This window comes from Watersipora subatra, chromosome 5, assembly GCF_963576615.1.
Source record: "Watersipora subatra chromosome 5, tzWatSuba1.1, whole genome shotgun sequence".
Classification (NCBI taxonomy): domain Eukaryota; kingdom Metazoa; phylum Bryozoa; class Gymnolaemata; order Cheilostomatida; family Watersiporidae; genus Watersipora; species Watersipora subatra.
In genome coordinates, this window is record NC_088712.1 from 28,944,821 (window position 1) to 28,962,369 (window position 17,549).

The following is a 17,549-nucleotide window of genomic DNA, read 5'->3' on the forward strand; positions in this document are numbered from 1 at the left end:
TATGAACCATAAAATCCGGTTTAAACCAAAACACCTGGTTTTTTAATAAAAAACTGGTTTTTTTTCAATTCTGAGGACTAGTTAGGTATGGCATATCAACATGACCACAGTTAGATATAGCATATCTACATGGGTATAGTTAAGTACTACATATCAACATGGCCTCAGTTATGTAAAGAAAATCAACATGACCACAGTTAGGTACATCATATCAATATGACCACAGTTAGGTACAGCATATCAATATGACCACAGTTAGGTACAGCATGTCAACATGACCGCAGTTATGTAAACCATATAACCATGACCACAGTTATGTAAAGCATATAGACATGGCCTCAGTTATGTAAAGCATATCAACATGACCACAGTTATGTAAAGCATATAGACATGGCCTCAGTTATGTAAAGCAAATCAACATGACCACAGTTAGGTACAGCATATCAATATGACCACAATTAGGTACAACGTATCACTATGACCACAGTTAGGTATAGCATATCAACATGACCACAGTTATGTAAAGCATATGAACACGACCACAGTTATGTAAAGCATATAAACATGGCCTCAGTTATGTAAAGCATATAAATATGACCACAGTTGCCTACAGTCCAATCTATATTATGATAGTTTTTTTCTCAAACCAACCTTCTGCATCAATTAATCTGAGGATTTAAATATATTTCGAAAATTATGCCAAAAAGGTTTAACACAATTTTTATCAGATTGTGTATTCATCAAAATTTTTTATTTGAAATTAATTTAGTTTTAGATATCTCTGGGGTGAGTGGCTACTTGCTGGGTCAGAGAGGCAAGCTTACATTGGAAAACACTTGAGCAACTTCTGCATTTATAAAGAGTCTTTAGTAATGGAGTCGGAGTCAACAGAAATTACGGACAAATCACAAGTGAAATCTAGAAAACTACGTTCAACAGACCATAAAGTTGTCCGTATTTACACAGACTCTGTTCCCCAAGAGGAGGGCGAATTTCAAGAAAAAAAGAAGCGACCTCAGCGTATTAAACGGAAAGCACCGGGTATCTCTACTGATGGAGATGCTCCAAGGGAGACTGATGCTTCGGCACCGAAAAAACCACATTTTTCCAAGTTATCAGACAAACATGAAATGGTTAGTAGAAGTTGGCTTAGAGCATCCTTGAAGATAAGGTTGTGTCAAATGTGAGTTGATTTTAAAAGAAAGTATTTTTTCTCTATCAGTTGATATGTTGTTTGTTGTGTTAGACGATCTCATTGTCAAGATATTTGAAGATTAAAATCGAAAAAATTAAACGCAGTAAAAAAGCTCAGGCCAAAAAACATGCCCAGACTTGCCCAAAATGATGTAACGCGTGATACAACCTGTTTCTATCTCTCGTATTCGCATCGGCTAATGCGATAAAAGTCTAGTCCTACGCGGCTCTATTGGCATATATTTTATTTTTTATTTGCTCATGTTGGCTAGAATAAAATTTTAAATCCAGCTACAGATACATTATTATGAATGTTTCAAATGCCTCAAATAAGAGAAATTGAAAACTTTTCATATTAACTTACTCTAAATGCTGTGTAAATATTTGAGTACTGACTACCAATTCTACGGGGTCCTTGGTAATTAGGTCGTCGAGTTAGCTTATTTCATCATGGCCTTTGTACCAGCTAAGTTCTCAGTTGCTACACACACACACCGGAAACTAGCTACTAAATAAAATAGGCACGTCCGTCATCTTTGGAAATAATATGTTAATAGTATATGGCGAAACCAACTGCATCCCAAATGTCATGTATAGGCTGTTATCTAGTCATTATTAGTATCAATTTGTAAAAAAATTTTACTGGTCCATTCGATTAGTTAATTCAAGTACAAAACAAATGGTTTTATGAGTTGACCGAAATAGCGAACGCAAAACGTCAAGTTCGTTGAAATCAATTAACCCTCCGATTCTGGTAAAGGATTAATAAAACCATTCTTGCACCTGGTTGGCGGTTTGTGGACTCAGCTGTTTTCATTTAGTAGGATGGGGCATAAAACTTTTTGAATCTAATATTTGGTCCGTTGGAATTGAGTCGAGCTACTCAAAAGTACCTGTCAATACAGCTCTGATTACACTTCATAAATCCATCTATCAGAGAACATTTCAGCGCTGATGATAACAGGGCTATAATGTATTCAATATGCTCTGCAAATCATGGTTTGCATGGTCTTCAACAATATTATTTGATTATATAATTTTTACAAGCCAAAAAATTTTCATCGCAGCACAAAGTTTTTATTAAAAACGTCCATCACAGTCGTGGCCATTCACATAGTTTCAGTATATATAATAGGACAAATTAATCTACTGCAGCAAACTCAAACAAAACATGGTTTCTGCAGCACACATTCGTGTCTCTCTTTCCCATTTATGGCAGTTTCCAGACCGACACGACTGCTCCGCTAGTGAACTTGTAAACATATACATCCTGCAACATTGAAACAACTGTAATAAATGTCATTCATATATATATATATATATATATATATATATGTCGTTCTAACCCATATCTACTGAAAGCTTTCAATTTGAGAGTTGCGACTGTTTAGACAGTTTGCGAGTGTAATTTTCAAAATGAATAAATGTCTAACAAAAGCATAAATACGCCAAGCCAACAATTCGAAGCTTTGTTTCTGAGAGTTGAAGATGAGCATTGATCAATCGATTTTCCTCACTTTTTTCTCACTGAACATAAATTCTAATCATAAATCTAATTTACTAGCTAAAAAGGCCAAAGAAAGTGCTATAGCTAGGTGAAATGATAAAAAGTTGTGAAACGATTAAAAAGTTATGCAACGATGATTCGTAATAGCAAAATGTTATAATTTTACTTATTAGTAGATGTATTTATGAGTACTAAAATTATTACCGTTAGCTTAAAATATATGAATAAGTAAAAGATCAATTTATAATTTATAGTTTATAAGTAAAAATCAAAGTGAAAGATAAAGTTACGTCCATTCTCCTATCTTCTCTGCAGCATAACGCTGCTGACGCCTGTCACCTCTAACCATAACCTGTCTGAAGATTAATGTAAAATAAATATGTCAATGCATGTAGCTACCAGAATCTACTAGTACTCGATGCTCATAACTAACTAGTAATAGAGTAATTTCCCTAACAACGAGAATCTTTGACATCACAGACAACTCGTTTTACATTTAACTCGTATAACATTTAACATGACCTAGATAAAGATTTAATCCTGATGATTGGCTAAAGAAGAGATCTTATATTTATCGCTCGTGGACTCTTTTCACATGTACATGTATCATTCATTACGTCACGAATGAAGCGCCCACTGGAATCTGAGCTTTTTAAAAGATGGCCTCATTCAAACGCATATATCTCTGGACAGGGTTAGTCTACAAAGACAAAAATGGCATCAAATTGTAGCTGATGTTTTAGCCTTGTATTGGTCTTAATATCATTAAATCGACCTTTTTGACGCAACCACGTCTTTAATCCTCTCATTTGAAAACATAAAGTTGAATCTTCTTTGAGCGTCATGTAAATGCTTTGGCTTGATATCGTTCAGTGAGTGACTAGATGTGCTGTACTCTCAGCCGTGTAGTGCTACACTAGACTCAAGGTTATATCATGCATTTTAAAACAGTATCAGCAAGGAATCATATCATAGTCATGAGTTTTGTTCAATTGTGCACATTGTAGTCCGGTCCATCTGAGATGAGGAAGGTGAGGATCCCTGCCAACAGATTCAAAGCGCTCAAAGATTCCTGGCTAGATATATACAATCCTATTGTAAAGCAGCTCTTTTTACAAGTTCGATTTAATGTCAAGGCTAAGCGAGTCGAAATTAAGGTAAGCTATGAGTTTTTTCCGTCAAGCGCTGAGATACGTTTGTTAATATTCATGCTAATTTAATTAACCAACTCACACAATTACAATTTGGTCGTGTATATTCCTTTACCATTTTTAACATTCAGTGTTGATGATAAAAAGGTTTGAGGAAAACTTAAAGGTTGGCTTGCAACAAAATTCACATTACAGTTATTTGGTATCAAAAGATTCACCATGTTTTTCTCTGCTGTGTTGTGGGTGCAAAATATGTGGAAATGTGATTATAAGCTCTCAAAAACGAACAGGTAATCGCATCCATCACGAAAACGCAGTAGAGTGGAATCCCTTTCCGAAATGGCTCAAATGGGATGTACCTGAACACGATGGCTTCTGTTTACACTTTCATGCGACTTCATTCGTCGAAATATTTTCACAAATATACTCCATGCATTCAATAAAACCTTGCCTATTGTCCTTACGCGTCTATTTCATCATTATTGTAATGCTGTCACTCTGAGCACTGATTCTCAAAACCTACCGTGAAAATTCGTTTAATATTTTAACCTTAGCTCGAAGGAATACATATCATTGTCTGATAAACATTACGAGCCTGTTGGTCACCTGTGATAATCGAAAAATGCTGCAGAAATTTTTCGCGAAGTTTGAGTCACATGATCAGATTACGACTAGACGATTAGACCAAACCGAAACAAAACTGTAAAGTAGCGAGCATCTATATTTGATACGGGTCTTCGGTAAAACCTGAAGTGTTTGTCATAAACTAGTACTACGATAAGTTTATATTGAGCTTTTTATTGGCCTTTCAATTCACGTGAGAACCTCATGTGACAAAACAATAACCAAATGTAATGACTACGTCAGAGAAATAAACTGATTCCATTCTATGGCGGCTTTTTGTTTTTGAGCTTGTAAGAGCTTGTAATCACATTTCCACATATTTTGCACCTACCACACAGCAGAGTAAGACAGAGTGAATCTGTTGATATCAAATAACTGTAATGTGAATTTTGTTGCAAGTCAACCTTTCAAGTAGATAGTCAGTCACATAATTTTAGAATAGGTAGTGACATCTTACTCATAGAGTAGGTAGTGACATATTACTCATAGAGTAGGTAATGACATATTACTCATAGAATAGGTAGTGACATATTACTCATAGAATAAGTAGTGACAGATTACTCATAGAATAGGTAGTGACATATTACTCATAGAATAGGTAGTGACATCTTACTCATAGAGTAGGTAGTGACATATTACTCATAGAGTAGGTAGTGACATATTACTCATAGAATAGGTAGTGACATATTACTTATAGAATAGGTAGTGACATATTACTCATAGCATAGGTAGTGACATATTACTCATAGAATAGGTAGTGACATATTACTCATAGAATAGGTAGTGACATCTTACTCATAGAGTAGGTAGTGACATATTACTCATAGAGTAGGTAGTGACATATTACTCATAGAATAGGTAGTGACATATTACTTATAGAATAGGTAGTGACATATTACTCATAGCATAGGTAGTGACATATTACTCATAGAATAGGTAGTGACATATTACTTATAGAATAGGTAGTGACATATTACTCATAGCATAGGTAGTGACATATTACTCATAGAATAGGTAGTGACATATTACTCATAGAATAGGTAGTGACATCTTACTCATAGAGTAGGTAGTGACATATTACTCATAGAGTAGGTAGTGACATATTACTCATAGAATAGGTAGTGACATATTACTTATAGAATAGGTAGTGACATATTACTCATAGCATAGGTAGTGACATATTACTCATAGAATAGGTAGTGACATATTACTTATAGAATAGGTAGTGACATATTACTCATAGAATAGGTAGTGACATATTACTCATAGCATAGGTAGTGACATATTACTCATAGAATAGGTAGTGACATATTACTCATGATTGAAATGAAGTTCTCTGTTTCATAAGCAGTTTTACAAGGTGCTTAGATTTGACCAATCTCACATCCCTCTTGCGACTACAGACTACCGTTGGTGTTTACAACAATTTCATGCATAATACCCTAGGACACTTATATTTCGCTAGTATTTAGTTTCGTGAGTAGCATACAGAGTAAAATTTCACTGCACCTTAATTTCGCAGCTCTGATGAGTGCGAAAATATATGCAGTGGAACAAACATAATTAGATTCCTCAGGTTCAGTTCACCGCAGGCCTAATTTCACAGGTTGCAAGTTGGGGCGACTAATGTTAGGCGACTAGTTATGAATACCTGGGGGTGTTGAGGGGGCGGTGTAAGCCCCCAACAGGTTTTTCTTATGTAGGGCCTCAGCCGGGCCTCTTTTGTGAAGTTTTAAAAAATTTTATTGGAAAATGTCAACATTTTTCTATTTTTTGAGATTTGTTTTGTTTTAGGTGATGTGACTGACGAGACATTTTTAAATTAAAATAGGCAAAACTTGACCGCAGTTAAAACGCTCAGAAAAAGACATCTTTTTCTTTTGAGCGTTTTAACAAAGATCAATTTTGCCGATTTTATTTTAAGTTCATACGGAAGTTTCCACGCTTTCGATGGGACATGGCCAAGCGGATGTTTGGTAAAACTTGATATATTGCAAACCTTTATAAAGGTCGTTAACAAGAATATTTTGCCACTGATGATGATAATAATGACGCCTAAGAACTACTAAAAGTTGATGTTTGTCTCTATGGCTTCGAATAAAGTGATATTCAACAGCGATAAAAACCGTCTCCATAGCCGTTGGGCAAATAACCTTTGGAATAAATGATGTTGAGGTCGAGTTATCTGAAGCAATTTATCATTGCGTGGGAACGGACCAAACAAATCCGTTCGAGTTAACCTTGTGTTTGAGATGAAATATTACATTTTATCCGAGGGCGAGTTATCCGAGTTTGACTGTACTTAGCCGTGGAAAGTTCCTAAAAAGTTGGGACGGCTCAGTCTGCCAGCTGCCCCAGGGAATACGGGCCTGGCTCACTGATAAGAAAAAAAATTTCAATTTGGGACTAGTTTGTAACTGTTAACCGCAGGTAGAATGGTGTGGGCGAGGTCGATAATGCAATTTGATCGCTTGCTGCCATTTGTTTCTTGGACTATCAATGAACAAAGCTATTTAATTTTGCTTTTTCGCTCGTTCGTTATGATAGTTTAGTTTCGCCCATGAAATTTTCGCGAGAGGATGACTCCGCGAAAACGCGAAAGTTAGATGAGGCGAATACATAAGTTTACTAGGGTAAAAAAATGAACCAATAGTTCTGTATTAGACGTCCAGTTATCCCAACATCGCAGAGTTACTTTATTTAAACAAAAACAAATCCTAAGTTTCGAACAAAACTGGTTAAACTGTTTCATTATTTTTGCTACAGGGATGTATGCAGTTTACAGCTACACCAGTGCCAGATCTCAGTTCTGCGATTAACGCTTCAATCATCCCTACTTATTTTGTAGTCATGCAAAGAAACTAAGGAAATCTCAGCCCTACAAAAAGCTGAAGATTTTGTTCGAGCTTTTTCTGTAGGATTTGAGGTTCAGGTAAGTGTCTGACCTTAAGACGACCTTATCATGTCAATGCTGTAAAATTATTTACATTTACAACAGACCACAACTGGCATTTCGATTTTGTCTCATTGCAGGATGCCCTTGCACTGGTCAGGTTAGATGATTTATACCTGGAGAGCTTTATGGTTCAGGATGGTGAGTATGCCTGGTAGATGCTTCTCAAACCACAATCAAGCCGCGTTGTCACCTGTAACTTTGAGAAGTTGTCCTACCATATTAGGTTGTCAGTATTACTACATATACATAGTTTAGATTTGGTCTGTAATAACGTTTTCAGTCACTATGTTTCTATGACGCGAATAATGCGAATTTGGAGTTGTGCGCACATTGAGTTACTGAGCGATAAGTGTTTCAATGGATATTCACATGTTGTGGATTAACGCGGGTCGTTTGTTAAAAAGATGAGGATTTCTGTGCCAGAGGTCGGTATCGGCGCATTTGAAACTGCTCAAATCAAAATTCAATGACTGAAATGGGGAAAATGTTTAAATGTTGATTTGCAACAAAATTCACATTACAGTTATTTGGTATTAAAAGATTCACCATGTCTTAATCTGCTGTGTTGTAGGTGCGAAGTATGTGGAAATGTGATTACAAGCTCTTAAAAGCTCAAAAACGAGCAGTAAATCGCAGCCATTACGAAAACGCCATAATTTGGAATCGCTTTATTTCGATGATGTACTCAAACATTGTGGTTATTGATATTCAAATTGAAGGCCAACAAAAGGCTCAATATAGAGCGTTTCATAGCACTAGTTTATGACAAACACTTCGGGTTCTATCGGAAAGCTCGTATCTATGGCGTTTTCGCAATGGCTGCAATTAATTGTTTGTTTTTGAGCTTCTAAGAGCTTGTAATCACTTTTCCACATATTTTGCACCTACAACACAACAGAGTAAGACAGTGAATCTGTTGATATCAAATAACTGTAATGTGAATTTTGTTGCAAGTCAACCTTTAAAATAGAATAGCTTGCATAGCATTTTTTTGCGCATTCTTCGTAAGTCATTTTCATTTGTTGCAAGCATGAAACATTCGATCAAGAATTATAACCAATAAAACTCGTCTGACTTGTGGATTTTTGTTGTTTCCATCTTGCGGATTATCCATGTTATGGAAACATATTGCATCATAATTCTTAACGGGTAATCATAGCTGCCTGTTTTTCATAATTGGTAATTTTTGTTCACCTCTATATGTAAGTTCCTTAATTTGCGGGTTTGGCCTATGTGATGGCACAGGCAGCACTTGTCACTCTTTCAGGCAGTTTCTATAAACAACACATTGTCAGACCTTCGACTAGAAGATCTGACAATCGATTGGTGAACTTGATGTCCAAGGTCGCTGCAACAATCACTGTCGGTCAACTGTCATCATCTACTGCCATTTACTAAATGTGCTGCTACTCGCCTTTTTTTGCCATAGATTATTTCCTGCGTTCATTTTTAAATTTGCTAGGCAGAAGACATTGATCTGTCAAATATAGCATCGTTGTGTCTGTTTTCAGTTTGTTTGTGTGAAAAGCTGTGTGTTCAGATATTGTAGAACTAGAAGTGAGAAACTATTAGTTGATAGAGTCCTTGAATCTTTCTTATGATACCAAAATGGATAAGTAATAAGTAACAGCATTATTGTTGCTCTAGCAGTTGGTCAGAGGTAAATTCAATGTCACATGTTGGCAGTAGTGTTTATACAAACTGGGAAAGAAATACATTTCCGGTATTTGTCTGCATTATTTGAGGGCTCTTGAACTGTTCCAAACCTTGAGAAAGGGTTTAGTGAACAGTAAGAATGGTCACAATTGAAGAATGTGCTAACTAGAGTGAAGCCTGAGTAGAACTTGCCTTACCCAAGTACTCATAATCAAATTGTTAGCCACTTGATTGTGTGCAGGCTCCCTTAATCACTTCCTGGTCAGCAATAAGAGTGTCATCATAGTTCATATGTGGTACCTTCTCTCGTCAGAAATATTCTCTTAGATATTATGGACTTTGGTGACGGTTTCAAATGCAGGTTACATGAAATAGTGTTTTCTATTGCCAGTTAAGACTTTGAGGGGTGACCATCTAGCCCGAGCTATTGGCAGGATTGCGGGCAAAGGAGGTAGAACCAAATACACCATTGAAAATGTTACCAAGACGAGAATAGTGCTGCAAGAGAGGTGAGGGCTTAACTCAGCTTATCAGGGTTCTATGGGAACATGCGACCTTTGTCGGGGTTACAGGGGAACATACGATTTTGTCAGGGTTACAGGGTGGGTGGGGAGATGTGACTAGTCAAGTCATATACACTCCGTGTTTCCATGCTTCGAATGGTTTGTGATTTGGGTTGCTTCGAATGGGAGTTGCCCTTTTTATTGCCGTTTTCGGTGCACGATTCGGAGTTACGCTATATCGATCTTTTCAAAATTGATGATGTATCTCTCAAAACTAAACATGTTAAAGTAGACTCTCTTTCAGGTCACGGTCACTTCATATCTTGCGTAGTCAACTGTTTGCTTAAAGGTTTGCTTACAACTATGTCCCATTTGAGCCGTTTTGGAAAGAGATTCTAATCTACCGCGGTCTCGTGTGGCTGCGATTTACTGTTCGTTTTTGAGCTTTTAAGAGCTTGTAATCACATTTCCACATATTCTGCACCTACAACACAACAGAGTAAGACATAGTGAATCTTTTCATATCAAATAACTCTAATGTGAATTTTGTTGCAAGTCAACCTTTAAAGGTTGACAAAAACTCAAAAACGAACAGTAAATCGCAGCCACACGAGACCGCCGTAGTTTGGATTCTCTTTCCAAAATGGCTCAAATGTGACGTAGTTGTGAGAGATGGTTTCTGTTTACACTTTCATGCAACCTTATTCATCGAAATATTTTCACAAATATACTTCGCACAGTCAATAAAACCATGTCTATTGTTCTTATGCGTTTGTTTTATCGTCATTGTAATGCTGTCACTTTTAGCAGTGATATCTTATAACTTACCGTAAAAACTACTGTAAGTTTTTAACCTTACCTCGAATGAGTACATATCATTGTCTGATAATCAAGATGAGCCTGTTGGTCACCTGTGATAATCGAAAAGTGCTGCAGAAATTATTTGCGAAGTATTGGTTCACATGATCAAATTACGACTTGCCGATTAGACCAAACCGAAACAAAACTGTAAAGTAGCGAGCATCTATATTTGATACGGGGTTTTCGGTAAAACTTGAAGTGTTTGTCATAAACTAGTGCTACGATAAGTTTTATATTGAGCTTTTTATTGGCCTTTCAATTCACGTGAGAACATCACGTGACAAGACAATACATAAATTTCATGACTACGTCAGATAAATAAAGAGATTCCAATCTATGGCGGCTTTTTATTTTTGAGCTTTTAAGAGCTTGTCATCACATTTTCACATATTTGACACCTACAACACAACAGAGAAAGACATGGTGAATTTTTTGATACCAAATAGCTGTAATGTGAATTTTTTTGCAAGTCAACCTTTAAGCGAGGATGACTGATGCCCTCGATTTCAGCATTGACTTGCAACATTGAAAATTTTTACCACCACGGGGAAGAGTTTAGCCGAGTATTTTCGATATGGATCCATCATCAGTGAGTGTTTCAAAGATGTCGAATAGTACTCTTACAGCAAATGTCTTCATACAAATTTAGCGAAACGAAATGACAACTCCAAACCCATTCGAAGCATGGTCACCCAGTGATAGACAAGAGTATTTAAATTGCATAGTTCATGCCTGCTCTCTCTTCATCCACATCTATTCACTATATTTATATGTACTTCCAACCATTTAATCATCGCCCACTGTTATCTTGAATTATATTGCTTATTATAATGCCTTTATTCTTTTATTATTTATTTTATTTTCGACCAAAGACCAAAGCAAACCAAGTTAATCTTCGGTTTGCTCAATGCAACTGTGGCTAGCAATGACCACTTAAGAATTGTACTTGATAAGTCAAAAGGTAAACTAACCGCGCATAGTTAGTATTTGTATTTCTCTGTGTTTTTTTTCATTTTTCAATTGTGTACTTTTTTATTTACTCTTTACTAATATAATTCTTACATTTTTATTTTTTACAGTTTTAACCATTACATGTATTTATAATTTATACAAATGTTATACAGTGCTTCTTCAGGGTACTATTACCCTGGTATACGATTTCTTTCACCTTACGAAGTGGAACATTATTTTTTTCACTTCACCATACAAAGGTTCGTGAGTTCAAACATGGCAGTCGGTATGCTTATTACATACGTCAAAATAACAAAGACGCCGAAATTCTATTTGCCGAAAACAATTTTACAGCGTCTGAAAGAGACGCTTTGACCGATTTCTCTCAGCTCAGCAATTCTTTTGTGTAAAACGATAATTTTCATTTGAAACCAGTAGCAAAGTTGGAGTTGCGATTCCTTTGAACAGAAGGTCGGTGGCCAGACAACTTTCCGTAACCTGCTAACAAAAAACCACTTCACTACGAAAACAGCACACAGCACTGTTCGAACTTTTTTGCCAAATTAAGTGTAAAAAGATTGGCTGAAATGATATTGAAAACGAAGCCAGAAATTAATATGATAAAGTTTTAGGGATAAAAAGTTGAAATTCAGTAAAACAATTGAAAATACACACTAAAACTTCGCTGTAAGTGTGTGTTTAGTAAGCTAAACTAAAGTTAAAGCACATAAATTACATAATTTTTTTATATATTGTTTGTTTGGCGATTGCGATTGTTTGACATGTTTGTTTTGAATGAGCCATTGTTTCACATGGTGAGACAGACATTGGTTGGTGTTTATAGGATTTCCCCAGAGCTCTACCGCAGAAATGTTCAATGGTACAGGCTCGAAAATTGTTACGTCACAATTTTCATATTCGGTGTTGTGTGCTCTTACTGCTTATTTTATTGCTTACCGCTTATATTTATCAACTATGATAATGAATCTAGTGGCAGGCAAAGTTAGGACAACTCCAGAGAACCAATGAAGATGACAAAGGAATCAGTTTCATTAAGCTCTCCATGTACAGACTATTTCTATGATAAATGACTCGGATTCCAAGCACCATACTCTGTTTTCCCGATGATATTATGCCCTAGCCCTCTCTTTTTATTGTGATATTGAGGGGCACGACGGAGACTAATTAATTTCAAGTATTGCGTGATCTCGCGAAAGTGCGATATAGTCCTAGGGCCACGCAACTGCAGGTCACAATTTAATTGATGTGATTTCATTACCTTTACCAATGACAGCATAATTAATTAACCCAGAACATGGGTTTGTATTGGCCGGGCGTTAGCACGATCCCCAGGCATGGTTGATTATCTAGAATCCTAGTTTATTGTTAGCGCTCTCTGGGTTTAACAGCACCGATTGTCACAGAAAAGCGCAGCTTCAATGGCAGTGAAAGGGAGCGATTACCTAAGGCTAAATAATAATTATGACAGCACATTGGGGGAACCGCAACCAAATGTTTTTTTACTGCAAGACATACTTTTGACACCCGGTTTTTCATAGTTCTAGTATTCTTTGTGTATTGAATATAGAGTCATTCAAAAGCCAAGACTCCGATGTATTGAACTATGTAATAAAAAGATTATATAATTTATGTATTTTAAGCTTCCACTTGCTACAGTTAAACTTCCACTTACAAAAGTCAAACCTTTACTTATTACAATCAAACTTTTACCTACTACTAATTTATTCCTTCACAGGAATAGCTAAAACCCAGCATATCATTTAGCCTCGTACTTTACACTCTCAATTGTTAATACTCTATCAACCCGGGTACAGTGCACCCTCAGGATACGATTTCGATCCATTCCAGGGTTGACATCGTATGGTGAAAAGATTATATGTATGGGTATAGAAACCATAGTACAAATGTAATTATATAATGCAAACATCTTCTGGTAAAAATTGTCAAAATTTTATATAAGAGCTGTTCATACTAAAAATTGTAACAAAATAGTATGTTAACCTTAGTAACTATAGTTACCTACAGTGACTATTATATTTAGTGAGTTTATTGGTTGTGATCTGCATTAAAATGTAACGTTACACTGTGCTATGAGCAGTACTAAAAGAAAAGTTCTAGAAAATTCTTACCTCTAAGATAGACGTGCGGATAACATAAACGTTGAATTCACTTCAAATAAGTTTAGATTACTAAACACTTGAAGCTAAGTTTTAGTATATATTTCTAACTATTTTACTGAATTTCAACATTTTATTTCTAAAATTTTATCACTCATCAGTTTTTGTCTTCGCTTTCACTATAACTTTTAGCAGACTTGTTAAAAACAGTTTTCAAACGAAAACCCGAACAATGCAATTTTCGTAATGAAATGAATTTTGGTTAGCAAGTTAATGGGAGTTGTCTGACCACTAAACCTGTATGAAGGGATCGTAACTCCAACTTTTCTACTGGTTTTGAAGGAATAATATTACCGTTTTACACATGAAAATTGCTGAACTGAGAGAATCGGTCATCGTATCTCTTTCAGGTGTTGTGAAAATATTTTCGGCAAACAGCATTTCGGTGTTTTTATCATTTTGATGTACGTAATAAGCACGCCGACTGCCAAATTTAAAATCGGGCATAAAGTTTGTTGAATTAGTACCGTGAAATAAAATTCGTATGATGAGGTGAAAAAATCATCATGTTACAGTTCGTAAGGTGAAAAATCAAATATCAGGTGCACTGTATATATATATATATATATAAATATCAGTGTTTGTATGTCGTCTGGCTGTCATCCGTGTGTCCAGTTATAGTGATAAAGTTCTAGGAATGAAAAATTCGACTCGTACTGGAATTCAATTCGGAACCTCCAGTTCAGCAAACAGATGTGCTATCCATTAGGTCGAGTGGCTTCATTGCTATGCAAAGGAATAAATCTGGTCATATTCATTATACCTGCGAATCTTAATGTCAATTAGTTAAAATAGCACAATTCAGTCAACACGCTTGAATTTCATGATTGCGCGAGATATCATGACGCGATCTTTTTTCCTGACGAGGGATTGACACGGCTCGTAGTATAGTAAAAATTTAGACTAGCACCAGTTACTCAAATTTATTGGGTAAAAAACCTTAGCCACTTGCAACTACATTGCCTGCCACTGTTTATAAGCTACTTATTATTACTCATGCAACGCCAGTCATTCAATAGTAGAGGTATATTTATAATAATTGTTGTAACTACTTTTTCCATGCTGGTACATTTTGGTACCAATGTTTACTAATATGCTCTTTTGTTCTTTTTGCCAGCAAAATCAACATATTGGGTACATTTCATAACATCGCTGCTGCGAGGAGGGCCATATCAAACCTGATATTAGGTAAGTTCTTCGTAGTTCAGTGGATCTAGTTGGGTGTTGTGCTCCCCTGCAGGCTTGTACTGTTGTATTCATAGCAGTATTTCTGTACGGCTAAACCAAGTTGCTTAGATTTGTATTAGCAGAGTTGTCATGTCTTGTACTTGATTTAGTTATTGCCCTCTTCTTCCGGTATGGCCAAACCTCGATGTACCAAGTAAATGTTTGAGGAAGTATTATTATAAAAATACTGTTTGGTTTTATTGTTACGACAGCTGCTTGAAGTAAAATATCAAGTATTCAAAAAACTAAATAAATAAAATGATGTCAATAACATTTCGTTGTTGTCATATTTCCTTTACGTTAAAAATCGGTAAATTGAGGTAATACGCGAGTTGGATGGTGCATGGGTAAAAGAGATGACAGCGATATGGAGCTCATCAAGAGATGACCAGCTAGGCGACCTAGACTACATATACCTTTAATTAGCATAAATTATGTAATTGTTATATTTAACATTTTTGTAATTTAGCATTAATTGTCATGGCCAGCTTATCTATCCATTTTCTCACTAACTATAACTAACTTCTTGACAATTTTTACTAAAGAATTGAGCTGAAGACGTTACCTAAAATTGCTCTATTCAAGTTTAGGAAAACCTTTTTTCATATCTTACAATTACCATTCTCCTTTCAAATTTTTAAAATCTTTTCAAAAAATATTTTTAAATCATATTAAAATGTTATGAAAGCAATGTTTAATACTATTTGTAGGTCTAAACTATGTAAAGTAGAGCTGTGTACATATGTGCACAGCTCTATGTACTGATTTGTAAAAATCAGTTTCTAAAAACTTTTTCTAAAAACTTCTGACATTGAATGCTAGAAATTGCTTAGTATTTCAAGCCAATTATAACAAATTTATATTATATGTTGGAAAATTTATATGTAGATGTGATCATTTTGTGATGATAAGTAGATGTTCAACTGTACTGAATTATTCTAGAATGAAAGTTCAAATTAAGTAACACCCAATTGTTCATTTGCAGGAAGTCCTCCATCCAAGGTGTACGGTACAATGAGGGCTGTTGCTGCCAAGGTGCATGATCGTTTCTGATGACTTTCTCCACCAGTACTACCATTTGTGCAATGTGCTCGAGTCAGTCAACCAGGTCCTGGCAACTCTTAAATCTAATGATGAATTTTATTTTACCAATTTCATTTATGATTGTTTTTGTTGTCTCTGCATCAGTTTATATAATAAACAATCAATGATACTGTCAACATCACTGCTGTTGCTTTTGAATACTGGATCAGGTTTTCTCACAGACACTAAAATCAGGATAAAAATAATTACAGTGTATATAGGTATACACAATAGCTATCCACACTAGCTGCACTATCCGACATTGCCCGGGTATTAAAAATCAGCTTATAAACAATGAGAGTTGTCGGCCACTTGCTATTAGCCTAGCACATTGCTGATGGATAATTTGAGTAAGCTTAGTAATAAGAGCTACCGCGTATCATGATGTTATGCCATCACTTGGCGTTGTGACCGGGAGCCTGTTTGCTCCCATACAGTGACATATATTGCCTAGTGAATGTATTAAGCTCGTGTGGTTTAATTAGTAAGGTGTTGGACTGGTGATTGGAGGTTCCGAGATCAAATCTGCTCAATGGTTTCTGTATTCCAAGGTTTTAATAGCTATAGATGGACATATACAATAGAGGACGATCAACATTGAAAACTATATATCTATATTATATACTAATGCCGTTTAGCACACTTTTTGCCATTTAACATCCGAATGACAATTAGCTTCCTACTTCAGAAGTAGCCTTGCAGAATTCTAAAGCACTCTTGGGTAACAAATCAAATTTAAATTTTAGTGTCGGCAATGAACATATTTACATGCACTTTTGAAATGGTAATCCTCTAGTATAATAATTACTTTACAAATGATTCCAGAGTAAACCAACTCATCTGATTCAATAGAAACAAAATACTATTATCTTTTCCATAATCCACAATATACAGTATTTATACATCTCGGCGTCCGTCTGTCCAGTTATTGTGATAAAGTTTTAGGAACGAAAAATATACTTTGCAGAGTATGTGAACCCGAACATCCAGTTTTGAAGGCATCAGGCTTCTTCGTTAAAGTACGTGTTCAGGTGAGCATCAGCATTTTAGTTGGCTTATAGTTTCTATGGCAGCGTACATGTGGTAAATGGCACAATCAGCAAATATAAATATTTACATAGTACATAAAAAAATTGAAAAAAGTTGTACTCCTTGTCAGCGTATTCATTCTTTTGTAGTTTAGGAATTTTGAGGTCCAGGCTCTTATCTACCAAGAACCTAGGCCTAAATCTCAAAAGACACCTGGAACACTAGGTGTCTTTTGTTGGTTTCACTAAAAAACAGTAAGTCGGTTTCAGCTCATTCCTGTTGGCCCACAAAGTTGCATCATAAGAGATGCTTGGTACAGAACACTCTATTGTTTCCGGTAGATGATAATGAGGTGGTTTCATCTCCTTCCTATTACGTTCAGTCGGATGTATTACAAGAAGCATCAAGCTAAGCACATTTAGTTCCAGCGAATTGACTAAGTTAGCCTGAAACCTTCCCTCATCATCTGTGCAGTTTACGGTCTGGTACATGAGCGTGCCAACAAGAAAAAGACCAATAAATTGAGCAGTCTACACGATTGGGAAGATCGTTGATATAAACAAAACATAGCCCTGGGTCTATTAGTGAGCCCTGGAGAACTGATGTTAC

At 35.8% G+C, this 17,549-nt stretch overlaps 1 protein-coding gene across 1 annotated transcript; it reads left to right on the forward strand.

Moving 5' to 3' along the window:
* The first annotated feature begins 769 nt into the window (after window positions 1-769).
* LOC137396278 (RNA-binding protein PNO1-like) lies at window positions 770-16,048 on the forward strand. Its single transcript, XM_068082473.1, has 7 exons — window positions 770-1,133; window positions 3,709-3,858; window positions 7,325-7,408; window positions 7,510-7,570; window positions 9,480-9,597; window positions 14,719-14,789; window positions 15,814-16,048. The coding sequence occupies exons 1-7, from the start codon at window positions 873-875 to the stop codon at window positions 15,879-15,881; spliced, it is 813 nt and encodes a 270-aa protein (XP_067938574.1). The 5' UTR covers window positions 770-872; the 3' UTR covers window positions 15,882-16,048.
* Window positions 16,049-17,549: the final 1,501 nt, after the last annotated feature.

Bases quoted from the DNA above. Each gene is read 5' to 3' on its own strand.
- LOC137396278 (XM_068082473.1), top strand. From the start codon at position 873: ATGGAGTCGGAGTCAACAGAAATTACGGACAAATCACAAGTGAAATCT. The intron at 1,134-3,708 runs GTTAGTAGAAGT...TGCACATTGTAG, and splicing joins TATCAGACAAACATGAAATG to TCCGGTCCATCTGAGATGAG. The intron at 9,598-14,718 runs GTGAGGGCTTAA...TCTTTTTGCCAG, and splicing joins AGAATAGTGCTGCAAGAGAG to CAAAATCAACATATTGGGTA.